The sequence below is a fragment of the Sinocyclocheilus anshuiensis genome, unplaced genomic scaffold (genome assembly GCF_001515605.1).
Source record: "Sinocyclocheilus anshuiensis isolate Anshui unplaced genomic scaffold, SAMN03320099.WGS_v1.1 scaffold1015, whole genome shotgun sequence".
Classification (NCBI taxonomy): domain Eukaryota; kingdom Metazoa; phylum Chordata; class Actinopteri; order Cypriniformes; family Cyprinidae; genus Sinocyclocheilus; species Sinocyclocheilus anshuiensis.
Genome location: NW_015546029.1, coordinates 758,085 through 774,553, shown reverse-complemented (window position 1 = coordinate 774,553; position 16,469 = coordinate 758,085). Strand labels below are relative to the sequence as shown.

The 16,469-nt window shown below is 34.9% G+C and overlaps 1 protein-coding gene across 1 annotated transcript in view; it reads left to right on the top strand.

Annotated features, from left to right (window-relative positions):
* LOC107698718 (attractin-like protein 1) overlaps positions 1–16,469 on the top strand; it is a 286,058-nt gene that overhangs the window by 111,241 nt on the left and 158,348 nt on the right. The window contains exons 20-22 of the mRNA XM_016499821.1: positions 2,017–2,111; positions 3,460–3,538; positions 4,380–4,537. Coding sequence (XP_016355307.1) covers positions 2,017–2,111; positions 3,460–3,538; positions 4,380–4,537 — 332 coding nt within the window. The remainder of the gene's footprint in view (positions 1–2,016; positions 2,112–3,459; positions 3,539–4,379; positions 4,538–16,469) is intronic.

The following is a 16,469-nucleotide window of genomic DNA, read 5'->3' as shown; positions in this document are numbered from 1 at the left end:
ATATATAAATAATTTGATACTTTGTTTCAGCTTATTATTTAAGGGCAGTGTGCCATTTTCTTTCCTGCTTCTAAAAAAGATGACTCCAGATGTCCCTAACTCTACGCTGTTCTCATTACCGCCAGCAAGGTGTTCCAAAATTGAGGATGATAACGTTTATGGTAAAAGACATTAAATAAAATACCTAGATCCCATTTGCCATGGATGGCTTTCTGTTATTGCTTCATTTCAGACCTCCGAACCTGGAAATTAAATGTGTTCTGCAGGATGTTTAGAGGAAAATATACTTTGGCTTGATGAGACTGTTATTTGAGGTTCCTGTAATAGCTTTATTGAATTATGTATTGTAAATAAATGTGTGTATTTCATAACCAGAGCATGTCATGAGATGACAGTGATGTTGTCAGTTGTAATCAGAACGTCCTCTTTTGGCTTCTTATGTATGTTTCGTTTTATAAAGTGATGGTGAAAATATTCCAGAGTTCATGAAAGGTTAATAACCTCATATGTTAATAATTTCATTCCTCTGAAATAGAAAAGCAGCACATGTTTTCATACAATTTTGCTGGATTAAATTACCACAAAATAACCACATTATTTAGTCTTCTATGATTTCTCTCAAGGGGAAATTTGATTGGCTTATTATAGCTGAATGAATGCAAAAATGTTGGAGTCAGTAAAATATTTAATTGTATTGTTATTTAGGTTTGTTTAATATTAACATTGTGCTTGATGATCTCTTGATAAGCATTCCCTCATGCACACATATAAATACAGTCATGCAAGTGAACACAGATGCACACTGAAAAGTATTAATATCATCACAGCAGGAAGTCTAAAAGAGTGGGCAATAAATAGCTCTAAGTGTCCTCTCAAGCACCATAGACATAACTACATGTATATCCTACAAACCAAAGCAGCCTGTTGATCTCCCTTTTAGATTTTCCGCTCTTATTTTCCTCTTCACGGGATGGAAAAACTCTCTGAAGTTTACCAAAAGACCCTTATGGGATAAACATAGCTTTGCTGTGTACCTGGGGCAAGAACAAGCAGAAAAAGAGAGAGAGAACCTGCAAGAATCTCTCTATTTCTATGACAACGGAGGGTACTGAGTGGTCAGAGGAAGAGATAAGCTCAAGATGGCTGCTTTGATCTGATCTGCAGTAATTCTCCTTCTCTCTGTGGTTTGTGGAATGAACACGGCTATTTGTTGAAGCTAATATAATTTTGTTTCGCTCGCTTTCTGTGAACATCTCCCAGTATGCTATGGGTTAGTGTGAATTTGCTACGTCATGCATGGATATGCAGAGATAAACATCTTGTGAACAAGGCCTGGAAGTTTTTCTTGGATTGGTGTGGGATCAGAAAGAGTTTGATTTGTTTTGCTAGATTGCAAATGCTCATTTAAGGGTTGATGACGTGTTATCAAGGTCATGATGATTTAGATTAGCAATAAATTGAACTGTAATCACAAAAAACACCATTATTTTTTAATGGAAAAAAAATACTCATTGTTAAGTGTTTTTAATAAAAGGTTCTGTCGATTTCTAAAAGGTCATAAATGATAACTAGAATCCAGCGAAAGCTTTTTCATCTTCAATAATGTCAATGACAGTTCAGTGTTTTCTTCCCTCGGCAGAGTTTATATTAATTTTGACCCGTTGGACAATCAAATCAATCCTCAGCCTTCCTCTGCCTGTTGCTATTTAATCATATGCCTTCTTCACAATTGAATTGGACAAGTTGACCTTTAGTTGCTCGTGCAGATGTGAGCTGTCAAAAAGTCCTTCATATCACAACTGCTTCTCTCTCCCAATGAGTTTGTTTTACTTTGAAGAATAGCTGTGATTGCCATGATGTTGTGATTTCAACATGACATGAACATGAAGAATTTTTGCCAAGGAATCACTTTCTAACTAACATAATCATGATTTTTATGCTGAAACAATTTTACATATAAATTCCAAATACAATTTATGTGTGTCTGTGTGTTTGTTTTTTTCTCCACCTGACTAGATAATCTTCTGATAGACTACCAGTTTACCTTTAGTCTGCTTCAGGAGGATGATCAGCATTACACAACCATTAACTTCATGGCGACTCCGGAAGAGGTCAGTGAATTTGCATCGTGTTCACAAATGAAATGGGCATGAGCAATTTGTATCTGATTTTGTGTATTCTAGGGATGCACTATATTGGATTTTTGCCGATATCTGCTTTACCGATATTATTCAGCTCATTTTGACCGATACCGATATATTTCCTTTTGTTTGGAAATAACACCAAGTCTCTCCTGTGCAGAAATTATAAGCAAAATATTTTAAATTTTGGTTAGTTTTTAACAAGAACTTATTTGTTAGAATTAAATAAACAACAATTAAGGTTTTTTTTGACAGTACATTGAAGCTTTAACTAGGGGTGCACCAATCCATGTTCACATTTACTGCAAAAAATGCGCTGTTACTTTAATTCAGCGCTTGCAGCGCAGCAAAAATAGACTCGGTGCAGAAACGATCTGCACTGCTGCAGGCGCACCGCTACTGGAACGCACTGCTGGACAGCAACCGTGTGCAGTGTGAACGCTTTATTAATCCGTTAACATGAGCGCAATGCAGCACAATCTAATCATCATTCAGACAAAAATTTGCTTCAAGAATGAGCCACACTGCTGACGGGATCTAATCACTAGCACACCCTGAGCACATGTGAGTTAAGGTATTCCTCTTATTGGCAAGACATATCGGCATAATTTTTCATATCGGGCCGATATTTACATTTAAAGTCATTATAGGCCGATTCTGATATCAGTCCGATAATATTGTGCAACCCTAGTGTATTCCCAAAAAAACATGTTTGCAGAGCCCAAATTTGTGTCCTAAGCAGACGTAATATGTCAGGTTTCCTGCAACAAGCCATTTTTTGTCCACACTTAATGCGAAATTACTATGTGGCATAACAATCACAGGCAATAAGTTGATGGTTACAGCACTTTTATGTGGAGCAGGATTTTCAAATGATCAGATTTCATTTAGTAAATTATTGTGAGAATTAAATGATATATTAAAGGAATTAGAATATAATATTATAACCTATTATTCTAAATATAACCCTTATGCTGTGCTGAAAATCCTGTACCTAATTTGCTGTGGCTGGCCTTTTAAAAATTGATCCAATATTTGGGAATAATATAGCACAAGAGGAAATCAATGCTATTTTTTTGATGAGCTATTTTTTTGTAGGCAGAACATTTTTGACTGAGAGCACCACAAGTGCAGCAAAAATAAAATAAAATAAATAAATAAAACACTGACACAGCATTTTCAGGAGATGACTGGAGCACACAACATGATGATTAAAAAGAAGTCAACATTATTGTTAATAATATGATAAAAAAATACTGTGAACTTTTTATTGCAGCTAAATATTTTTGTTGTTGTTGTCATGTTGTTTGTTTTGCAGACCAATAAGAACCTTGATATGTCAATTAATGCGTCTAACAATTTCAACCTCAACATAACATGGTCTATTGGCTCAACAGGTAAAGTATTTCATGCTATTGTATTTCATGTAATATTTCAGAATAAAATGAAATCCCAAAAGAAAGAATTACTTTGTGAAATAGTCCTGGCTGAACAAAGTAAGTATAGGAAGGCTATGTGAATCTGTTTGTCAGGGCATTCATAAAATGCTTTTGATTTCAATTAAGATAAACAGGCAGTGCTCTTGCACAGGCAAATGCCTAAGTGAAATTGTTTTTCATTTTGTTGCTGTTTGAATAAACCTTTAGGACAAGCAGATATGTGGAGAAGTGTTATAGATATATGCCCTATAGACGCAAATAAACCAGACTCCCAATGATCACTAGACAAGTGTGAGAGCATATTTATAGAAGTATTTAAGAGCTCAAAAGAGTGGTTAATGGAAAAGTCACATTTTGCATTGTGATGAATTGCTAATAACTAAAATAAATCAGTTTTTCTTTCTGTCATACTTAATGGAACAGCCTCTGAATGGGTCATCTGGGAATCAACAGTATAGACTGACTGATGTTCATTTTCATTTGTGGCTCGAGATTTACTGTTTTATGATAGACCTTGTATTCACTATTAACCACTTAATCTGTTCAAATGTTTTGAGAAGCGGCAAGAAGCTTGCAGTTTTTAGTTTTTTTTTTTTTATGATAGTTTCATTATTGATCCTGTTGGTATTCAAGTACAGCTCCTTACAATGGCTTTATTCAGATGCATTATTCAGATGTTTTATAGTTGCAGGGTTGATCAGAATGTTATGCCATATTTAATCTTGCAGAAGGTTTTGTATGCGGGCGTTGTTGTTGGCTGAAGTGCACTTTGCTGATGCTGTGTTTTGTGTCCCTGCAGCGGGTACGATCTCCGGGGAAGAATTCCCCATAGTGTCCAAGACTAACATCAAAGAATACAGAGACAGCTTCTCCTCTGAGACATTCTCCTTCCTTGCAAATCCCAACATCACTTTCCATGTTTATGTCAGCAACTTTTCATGGCCAATCAAAATACAGGTAAGATCAGCTGCCAGGTGTACGTTTTATTTAGTCCAGTCCAAAACAGCCTTTTCTTATTTATCAAGTACAGGGGTTGAACAAAATAATGTGAACACCTGGGAAATAGGCAGTATTTCTTTATTAGAGTGTTTACCACTATTTGCCTTTAATACACCTTCTAACCTTCATCGAATAGATTCATACAACTTTCAAATAGTCTACAATTGAATGTTGTCTATCAGAACGTCTGCCAGTTGCTTCAGAGATGTTGAAGGAGGGAATCTGCTCTTCACTCTTCTCTCCAAATCTGGTCAGGACAGATGTTGAAGTTCATCTTGGTGCTTCAACTGTCCAGGTTTTATGATCATAACACCATCCGTTTTTTTTTTTTAGCATTGGTGACCATGATTGGCTTTGTGAAGTTCTCTGTGGTCAGTTTTAGTGAAAACAAGGTTTTCAATGTGAATAATGAGGTTTGCTCTTACTTTGTTGCAGTAGTTTTGTGTTTCTTTGGACACAATCCTTTTACGGTCCCTATCATTCACTTGCGGTTTTTGCCCCCTATTTTTCTTTTTTTTTTTTTGCTGATGAAGTCTTGCCATGCTTTGTGTACATAGTCAAAATGGTAAATACTGTTGTTCTTAAAACGCCAAACTATCAGGCTCTTAAAGTTACAGAAGATCCTGTTAAGAGGGGTTACCCTGATTTGCCCTTTTTGGAAGTCTTAACACATCACCCATTTCATCCACAACTTAAACTACACTCATATACAACCTGGACAATATAGACAATGAAAAGATAAATAAAAGATAATCACAATGTTTGTTTATTTCACTGTTGTCTACACAGATAATCTGAATCCTTATAATAATAGGTGTTCACATTATTTTGTCCAACCCAAAACCTGAAATATTGATTTATATGCATACAGTACATATACAAATTTAATTTAATACAAAATGGCTTATTAGATATAAAAGGAAAAAAACAACAACAAGTTCAGTTTCAGCTCCATCCCTCAGTTTGAGAATTGAAACTGCTTTTCTTGGAGCTAATATGACATATTGTTACATGCCAAACTGTTGACGGATGAGCTTTTTATTTTGATGTATTAAATATGGTAAATGATAAAGTTGTAAACTGGTTACATTTTTGTTGAGATTTTCTGACTTTGATCAAAACAGCATTATGTTCATCAATACCTTCATCACAATAGACCACAACAACAAATTATTGTAAATATCATCCATGAAATTTTTTTTGATTTCAAGTCAGGCTCTCTCTAAGCCCTCGTGTCTAAATAGGGCACTGAGAATAAACCATTATGAAGTGTGTTATGCAAAAATAATATGTTTAATGATCCATGAGTCCGCTTTGTGCTCATCAATTTAGAAAAGCACTGACAAACTGTACAAAATATCTCCATTCTCTCAGTATTCTCATTTATGAACTAAAGACCATTTTTAAATACTTGTGCTTTTTAATGTCCATTGCATTCTGAGTTTAGATAATCCTGAGAAATCTGGTTTAACTCATAAAAGTTCATATTTTTAAGGTTATGTTTGTTATTGTCTGTGTGAGAGAAAAAAAGGGGGGTTTGTGTCAATGAACTGATGTGCCTTTTAATGGCAATGTCTGTTGAATATGCATATTTCTAGTTCTGGAATATTCTGTTGCATTCGATTTCAGTATGAACGACATGGAATTGAAATACACTACCATTAAAAAGTTTGGAGTCTTTACTTTATGTTTTGAAAGAAGTTTCTTAAGCTCACCTAGGCTTTATAAATGTGATCAAAAATACAGTAAAAAACACTAATATTGTGAAATATTATTACAATTAAAAATATCCATGTTCTATTTTAAACTATTTTAAAATGCAATTTATTCCTGTGATGGTAAAGCTGAATTTTCTGCAGTCATTACTCCGGTCTTCAGTGTCACATGATCTTTCAGAAATCATTCTAATATGCTTGATTTGCTGCTCAAGTAACATTTCTTATCATCATTGTTAATATTTTTGTGGAAACCATAATACCCTTTTCCAGGATTTTTTGTTGAATAGAAAGCATTTCTTTGCCAAATAAAAGTATTAATTTCTTTGAATAAGAATTCTTACTGACCCCAACATTTAAATAGTATATCCATCAAAAAGTTTACCCTACTTTTCCATTCCCACTCTACTTTAAATATTACATGTGAAGGTTTTGGACAGAACAAGTGGTGCTGCTTGTAATCGGTCTGCTAAGTCATCAGTCTTCCTAGCAACCCTCAGTCAGATCCTGCTGTTCCTTATGTGAGAGTGCAGCTGCACTGTGGCCTGTTAGTATCAGCCGTGTATTGATTGTGGCTGTGAATCATTCCCATTAATGCAGTCTTACCTTAGCCACATATAGATGAGATAGTAACACAAGCCCTTAATTGTTCTCATCAGGAGCCCAGTACCATTCATCTATAGACTGATCCAAGTAACCCGAGAAGCACCACTTCTCCGGCGCTGACCTTCATCACATCTGATGGACATCTAGTCAAAAAAATAAAATCATCTATCCCTCAGATTTATTGGCCTATTTGGTGCATAAAGAGAAAATAATATTTCCTCCTGCCATCCACAGTGAGAGATTTTGCATCTTCCTTTTAAATGACTCTTTTATCGACTAGAGAAAGAGATGAAACTGCTCCCACTCTCAGCTGAAGCACAGTGTCTTTCACTATTTGCTTATGAAAAGCTCAATTTGTTCATACACAGTGATAATGAAAGATTGACACAATGACAAATGCTCCAAATGTGTTTTCTATTACTCTCTGTGTCTCGTGGCCCATGTGCACTCACGCCTGTCAGTGAAGGTCACGCGTGGCCTGAAGTATGTCTAAAACAACAGTATTTTATGTAGTCTCATACTTCATGTTAATTGTGTAGGTCAAGGCTGTAGTGACCCGTCCACAGGCTAGACACATACACAGGAAGTGAGAGATGTGTCGCTGTCGGCCCTGAGGCTGAAGTGAGTTGCTGGCATATGAGTGATTGCTATCACAGTTGGAGTTGTGCTCTGCATTCATCACCCACAGTCTTCACTTTTCTGCTGCCTGCAGTCACTCTCTTGCAGTCACTCACTCCTCTTTCACTCTCTTTATCTCTTTCATGTCAGACACTGGCAGAGATTCTGCATTTATAACAGATCTCACCCCGTGTTCAGTCTGAAAGAGTTAATCACACCAGCAGATGCATAAATACTTAGTGTAAGTTTTTTTTATTAATACTTTAAAAAAGTGAAATTATTAAGAAATTAATACTTTTATTCAGCAAGGATGCATTAAATCAATCAAAAGTGATAGTAAAGTGATAGTTTGTACATTTTTGGTACAAAGGATTTCTATTTAAAATAAATGCTGTTTTTTGTTTTGTTTTTTACTTTTAAAGAATCCTGAAAAATTACGGTTTCCACAATAATATTAAGCAGCACAACTGTTTTCAGCATGTTTTCAATGTTTCTTATGCACCAAATCGTCATATTAGAATGATTTCTCATGTGACTCTGAAGACTGGAGTAATGGCTGCTGAAAATTCAGTTTTGCCATCACAGAAATAAATTATATTTTAAAATATATTCAAATAGAAAATTGCTTTAATTTTAAATTATATTAAAATACTGTTTCACTGTATATTTTATCAAAATTTTAATCTTACAGACTCCATTATATTATATTATATTATATTATATTATATTATATTATATTCATTTTTTGCATTTAATGTTTGAATTATACTTATTTTTTATTTAAAAGAAAAATGTTTTAAGAGTGAGATGAGCAAAGAGTAAAAATCCATGTGTTTTATACTATTCACAAACATTTTACATGTGACATCCTCACAAATTTCTGAACCCAATAATTTAATTTTGTAATAAACAATGTGGTAATGTATTAATTACAAAAATAATAATAATGAATTAATTAATCAATCACATATTCCCAGCTGTGTTTGCAAATGTGTTTCTGCCCTATTGCTTGCCATTATTTACATCTCTTCCTATTAATGGTTTAACATTACCTGGTTATCAGGTTTAATCCAGATCAAATAAGCCCAGCCCTTCAGACTCATTAATGAGTAACATTAGGAGAATCAGGGTAGTCATGTGCAGAGGAGGCTGCTTGGCTTGGGAAAGGCTACCCCAGTGATGAAAGCATTTCCTGCCCTCACTCTGCTCTCTGGGGTTATCGCCCCAGTCTCAGGATGACATCAGCTTAGAGCTGAGGGCTGGTTAGGGGGCAGAGCATGAGGGGATTTGTCCATCCTACTGGAACAGACTTATATTTAGTTTGTCACTGTGATCACCCCTCACCCCTACGGTATTTTTCAGTCCACATTCACAGCCGACTGCTCTACTCACCCCTTTTTATATTTATTTATATATTTATTTTTAAATTAAGAATTAGTACTTGCAAATGAGAAGAATTTCCAGCAAACTAGATTTTGTGCTGAAGTTTAGTATCCAGTTTTGTTTTGGTTTTAATCACCCATTAATCAAATTTAATGTTGTTCAGTGGAAGGGTATAGTGACATTGCTGTCATTTATTGTCAATAATTGGATTATGCCAATAGCTGAACATATGATAGCATATGAAACCATAATGATGATTGTTGCTGTTTATATAATCATTATGCATGAGTGTTTTTTGCCACCTCAGTGTCAATATCATCTTAAAGGAACAGCACACATGTAGTGTTTAATCTGCAAAACCTGGTCCAGTTTTTAGTTTACTCTGGATAGTAACTACCTATTTAGACAAGAAAAGACTGTTTGACCAACATCTTAAGTGACCACTTTTTGGACACAGTGTAGAGACATTGGGCTGTCTGTGTGCAATGCTGATTTGAGTCTATGATACACTTCTCGTGCATCCTCAGTTCTCTTCCTTTATTCTTATGAATACAAACAAGGATTATCTCGAAAAGATCAATAAATTAAAAATCAAGAAGTGTTTATAATACTCTAACAATAAGCAACAATACTTACTCTGACTGATATTATATCTGACTGGATAGCTTTCCATGTTGAATGGCCATTTTGTCGCAGCCATTCTGGACCGAGGAGTGGAGGGTGATTTGATTTTCTCTACACACACGTCACTTATTTTCCCCAGTCCTGTGGACATCATTAAATAGAATGCCTTTGGTAATCTCATTTCTGACAGACAGTTTGCGGTCTACCTCAGCCTCTGTCCATTTCAAGCATCTGTGTGAGTCTCTTTGGATAAAGGGAAAATTGAAACGGTTAGCCAGAAACACAGTGTCATATCTGTTGATAGCTTTATCACAGCAGATTGGCTTTCATGGGGTTGAAAGAGGATAGGTAAAGCTAAGTGCTCAGTGCTCCTGAATACGAGAAGGCCATGATGGCAGAGATTGCTTCATTTGCTGTGTCTATTCTCACTCATTCTCTCATTCATATTACCTGTGCAGTGAATGCTCCATGGTTCCTTTTGTGGAGAAGGAATGTGAAGAAAAAGAGCAAAACTGGCTCTGATGTGAATACTGTGAGGGAAAAAACAACGGTCACATATTTACTTTATTTTACCTGTACTTTAGTTTGATATTATTATTATTATTATTTGTACATGTTCTTTTTTTGTTTTTTAAAAACCTACCACGCAAAACAAACGTATTGCTTTTAAAAATTAGTTATTCAAGAGAAAATAAAATGCTTTTATTTTGTAGTTAGTGGCCAATCTATATAATCTTACAATTTTTTTTTTTGCAGATTTATAAAAAAAATATTTATAAAACCTTTTTTTTTGTTTTGTTTCAGCAGTAATGTCAATTCAGTATAAACCACAGATGCAAGGCCTTAGATCACCGAAACTTGACATTGTGGCTTGATTTGATGCCAGATGTATATTGTGAGTATGTATGATTTAGCATTATATCATACAAGCATACGATTAGTTTATTCCACCTCAGTTAATATAGGTGAGCCACATCTCTGAATGTAACTGATTATAAATATGAAACTCATTTGAATATTGGAGGTATGCATAATATTCAACTAATATCTTACTGCAGTCATTAGGTTCTGTCATGAATATGTTAATGTACCTTCTGCAGATCTTCATGCTCTCTCTCTCTCTCTCTCTCTCTCTCTCTCTCTCTCTCTCTCTCTCTCTCTCTCTCTCTCTGCGTGTTGCTCTGCCATCTCTTTGTCCCACACATCCAGTTCAAGAAGTCAGATATCATAATCATATACCTTTTCTAACTCTTTTAATATTCCTGGGAAAGGTAGAGGAGTATCTATTTCTACCCTTTCCCATGCACTCAACCACAAAGCAAACTTGTTTTTTTTTTCCCTTTTGCAACAGCATGTTGTTCACTGACCATTGCTGAGGTTAGCAGTGTCCTCTCCTCACCCCAGCTCTTGATATTCTCCTTAGAGAATTGTTGTATTTGCCTTTAACAGCTCCCTGTGCTTTTATGTGCAGTCCTCACAGACCCTCTGATTCACCCTGATTCTGTTTTGCCTCATAGTTCTTGGTCCTCAGAGGTGGTATTGAACTTTAAAAAGCACATGCACTCAATAATCACTTAGCCTCTGATCTTTGTACAATTATGGTGTAGTGGTGGACACTTTTACACTAACATTAAAATGCTAATTCTCATGAGCTCTTCCGTCTGATCACTCCAGATGGTCTCTGTGCTTCTGAACTACAGTTTCAACCTATTTCTAATGTTCCCCTTTACACTTTATGTTAGTACTTATAATTTAGTACTAAGTTAGTACTTATAATATATACTGTAAGATTAGGTGTAAGGGTGTCTGAAAAGGGTTTGTGCAGAATGTGACATTTTTACAGTTTCATTATTCTTTCTACAGAAAATTACAAAATTAATTTTATAAATTTGTATCTATTGACAGCCATAATTTAGTTTCTCTTCAGGTTTATACATCTAACATTAACAGTGGGTAGAGCTGAATGCAGTGTCAATTAAAAGAAGAAAAAAAAAGCCAGATCTCAGGTATTTTAATTAATTTATTTATTTTTATAACAATTTTTTTTGGAATGGGGTCCATCACATTTTGGCATCAGAAAGTTTGAAAAACCCTTGCTTAGTACCTGAGTAGTAAAATGTTTGATAGATCAACCATAGTTTCATCAGTATTCCATGTGTTTAGTCTCTACTTATTATTTTTTATTTTCATTTTTATTTAATTTTTAAAGTCCTCAATATGGTTTATTGACATTGTGTAAAGAATCAGCTTTTATGCAGCTGTGCACATGAGTTTATGTAAGAGTGCAATTTGAGATCATTACCTTCTGAATGATGCCCCTAGTCTGCAAATGGTCATGCATTCGCCATTAAGCCAAAAACATGACAGAAAACAAGAAACAAAATTGTTTGATTTGCTATTAGCTCCTTTCTTGTAACGTGCACAAGGCCTTTGCAAGCGCAGCTCCATTCTAGTGCATTAGCAAACATATTTTCTGACAGATTTAAAGTTTCATGAAAGTGGGCCTGCTTTCAACAAACTTTTCTAGAGTGTTTTCCCAGCCAAACTGTTCCTTCGCATTGCATTGGGCAGCAGCTAAATGTAAATTAGATGTATAAGAAAGCATTTTTGGATAATTGGATGCTAATGCAAAATTAAATCAATACATTTAGTATCGAGGGAGTTGGTTTTAGGTATTATCACACTTTTTTTTTTTTTTTTGTAAAAAGAGAAATGATGGTAATTCAAGCTGCTTCCGTGATCCCTAATGTCTGGTACGGTGTTCCACAAACTTTTTTCACAGTCCAAAAACACTATTTTAGTAGCCTAACACCTCACTAGCTTTTTTTGCTCTCATGTCAAGTTAAACTAATCATTCTCTATATGTGTTTGGAGGATTGTTTGAAACATTGAGGATGTTTCTACTCTGCGTGGTAAATTATAGCTTGATCAATATAAATTAATTACAAAAAAGACAGCATGATACAGTGTGTGCTTAAAACCTCTCTTCACCCACCTGCAATAAAATATGATGGTGTAGCTACTGTGAGTGCAGCTGACACGGCCCTATGAGCCAGAGGTCTGGCACTAACAGAGATGTGCGCTCGTTCATAGACCAACGTGCTTTTGCTTTAGTGGACTTTGGGCCTAAACTCCTGAGCCTGACCATCAGTCACCATTTTCAGGTCGTTAAATCTCTTCTGTAGATATTTAAAATCTACAAGGTCAGGAAAAAGGCGAGAGCTTGGAATCTGCTAGCTAGCATACCCATAATGTTCTTTTATATCCTCAAAGAGCTCTTTAATGGAGGTGGCAAAGTCAGGGTTATTAACCAGAAGCTGGAGTGAGATGGAGAGAAATATGCTGACGGTAGGTAAAGACATCATGAGAAACTCAGTGCTTGTTAGGGTTTTTATTATTTTAATTAACAAGGAGACAACAAACCATCAAAAAGAATGTGTCTGTGTCTGCCAAGGCTTAGAAGCTGCTAGGACTGTGTGTGATCAGATGTCCTTGGACCTCTTAAAGACAAAATAATAATAATAAGTCAAATGTGTCTTTTAGTCCATGTACTTTGATGCTATATATATACACACTACCGTTCCAAAGTTTTGATTTGATAAGGTGGTCACCAAGACTGCATTTATTTGATCAAAACACAGTAAAAACAATACTATTGTGAAATATTATTACAATTTTAAATAGCTGTTTTCTATTGTTACAATTACATATTATGATCTGATTGCATTTGTTGCCACTTGAATTGCACATATGATGTTGTGTTAACTGCAGTTTTCCTTTCTTTACAAACCCTTCAGTAAAATCAGTAGCATCTAGAAGAGAAGAAAATGTTTTAAAATTCTCTCTTTGTGGAGAGAAATAAGAGAAACAAGATTCCAGTGAAATAATTTGATAAAATAACAGATATTGTTGATTAAATCAGGTGAGAAAATAGCAAGTACTTGTTTTCATTTTAATCTTAGTAGAATAAAAAGACAAACCCAAAAACCTGCAACACATTTCAGCAACTAAATGTGATTATGTGCAGTGCAATGGCGACTCACTCCATGCACAATAAATCAAATAATATGAGTCTTCATCTCATACTGTATGTGTACATTATTATTTAACCATATTTTTAACAACCACAGCTATTCTTTGTGTATTTTTTAATTAAAAAGTTTCTATACCTTAATGCAAAACACTACAAGCAAAAACATTGTTTATTCATGCACTGGTCAGTTTTTTCAAAATGAGTTTCTTCTCATCCACTGAGTCAGAAATCTCTTTACATACACCAGGGCTACTTTCTATAGTTTCTAGTCCTTTCTATAGAGAGGTTTGTTTATATATAATTTGCCTGATTTTTTTCCTGGCTGTTGACAGAATTTTCCGATCTATGGGATGATAAAAAGAGATGTCCAAAATTAGTAAAAAGAGAAATGATGGTAATGCAAGCTGCTTCCGTGATCCCTAATGTCTGGTACGGTGTTCCACAAACTTTTTTCACAGTCCAAAAACACTATTTTAGTAGCCTAACACCTCACTAGCTTTTTTTGCTCTCATGTCAAGTTAAACTAATCATTCTCTATATGTGTTTGGAGGATTGTTTGAAACATTGAGGATGTTTCTACTCTGCGTGGTAAATTATAGCTTGATCAATATAAATTAATTACAAAAAAGACAGCATGATACAGTGTGTGCTTAAAACCTCTCTTCACCCACCTGCAATAAAATATGATGGTGTAGCTACTGTGAGTGCAGCTGACACGGCCCTATGAGCCAGAGGTCTGGCACTAACAGAGATGTGCGCTCGTTCATAGACCAACGTGCTTTTGCTTTAGTGGACTTTGGGCCTAAACTCCTGAGCCTGACCATCAGTCACCATTTTCAGGTCGTTAAATCTCTTCTGTAGATATTTAAAATCTACAAGGTCAGGAAAAAGGCGAGAGCTTGGAATCTGCTAGCTAGCATACCCATAATGTTCTTTTATATCCTCAAAGAGCTCTTTAATGGAGGTGGCAAAGTCAGGGTTATTAACCAGAAGCTGGAGTGAGATGGAGAGAAATATGCTGACGGTAGGTAAAGACATCATGAGAAACTCAGTGCTTGTTAGGGTTTTTATTATTTTAATTAACAAGGAGACAACAAACCATCAAAAAGAATGTGTCTGTGTCTGCCAAGGCTTAGAAGCTGCTAGGACTGTGTGTGATCAGATGTCCTTGGACCTCTTAAAGACAAAATAATAATAATAAGTCAAATGTGTCTTTTAGTCCATGTACTTTGATGCTATATATATACACACTACCGTTCCAAAGTTTTGATTTGATAAGGTGGTCACCAAGACTGCATTTATTTGATCAAAACACAGTAAAAACAATACTATTGTGAAATATTATTACAATTTTAAATAGCTGTTTTCTATTGTTACAATTACATATTATGATCTGATTGCATTTGTTGCCGCTTGAATTGCACATACGATGTTGTGTTAACTGCAGTTTTCCTTTCTTTACAAACCCTTCAGTAAAATCAGTAGCATCTAGAAGAGAAGAAAATGTTTTAAAATTCTCTCTTTGTGGAGAGAGAAACGAGAAACAAGATTCCAGTGAAATAATTTGATAAAATAACAGATATTGTTGATTAAATCAGAATAGCAAGTAGCAAGTACTTGTTTTCATTTTAATCTTAGTAGAATAAAAAGACAAACCCAAAAACCTGCAACACATTTCAGCAACTAAATGTGATTATGTGCAGTGCAATGGCGACTCACTCCATGCACAATAAATCAAATAATATGAGTCTTCATCTCATACTGTATGTGTACATTATTATTTAACCATATTTTTAACAACCACAGCTATTCTTTGTGTATTTTTTAATTAAAAACTTTCTATACCTTAATGCAAAACACTACAAGCAAAAACATTGTTTATTCATGCACTAGTCAGTTTTTTCAAAATGAGTTTCTTCTCATCCACTGAGTCAGAAATCTCTTTACATACACCAGGGCTACTTTCTATAGTTTCTAGTCCTTTCTATAGAGAGGTTTGTTTATATATAATTTGCCTGATTTTTTTCCTGGCTGTTGACAGAATTTTCCGATCTATGGGATGATAAAAAGAGATGTCCAAAATCCCCTCTGTAGGTTTTTTTTTTTTGTGTTAATATGTGACCCTGGACCACAAAACCAGTCATAAGGGTCAATTTTTTTAAATTGAGATTTATACATCATCTGAAAGCTGAATAAATAAGCTTTCCATTTATGTATGGTTTGTTATGATAGGACAATATTTGGAATCTGAGGATGCAAAAAAAAATTGAGAAAATCGCCTTTCAAGTTGTCCAAATTAAGTTCTTAGCAATGCATATTACTAATCAAAAATTAAGTTTTGATATATTTACGGTAGACAATTTACAAAATATCTTCATGGAACATGATCTTTACTTAATATACTAATGATTTTTGGCATAAAAGAAAAATTTATAATTTTGACCCATACAATGTTTTTTTGGCTATTGCTAAAAATACACCCAAGTGACTTAAGACTGGTTTTGTGGTCCAGGGTCACATATATAACCATTTTCCATCTTCATTTTTCTGCCTCACATGAGAATTGATGTCTAAAATACATTTTGGGTCCAGTGATATCATTTTATCCTCTGGTGTCATTCACAGGAATATATTCTGAAGGGGGTGGTGAATGCTGCTTTGGGACAAGATATCGGATCGGTTCGTGAGGTTTATTCATATCAGATAACAGTATTCAGATAACAAAGCCTTTGCGCATGTTTTCCAAAAAAATTCCCAAAACTATGTTCTCTTATCTTGTTATATGTTTGTGTATTTTTACAGAGGGACCATTTAAAAATTGCCCAGCAGTTTTTCCAGTTGGTTGGAGGCTCAGCCAGTGAATGCGGTAATATCATTGTTTGGGCTAACAATAACAATATTAGCGCTGGTT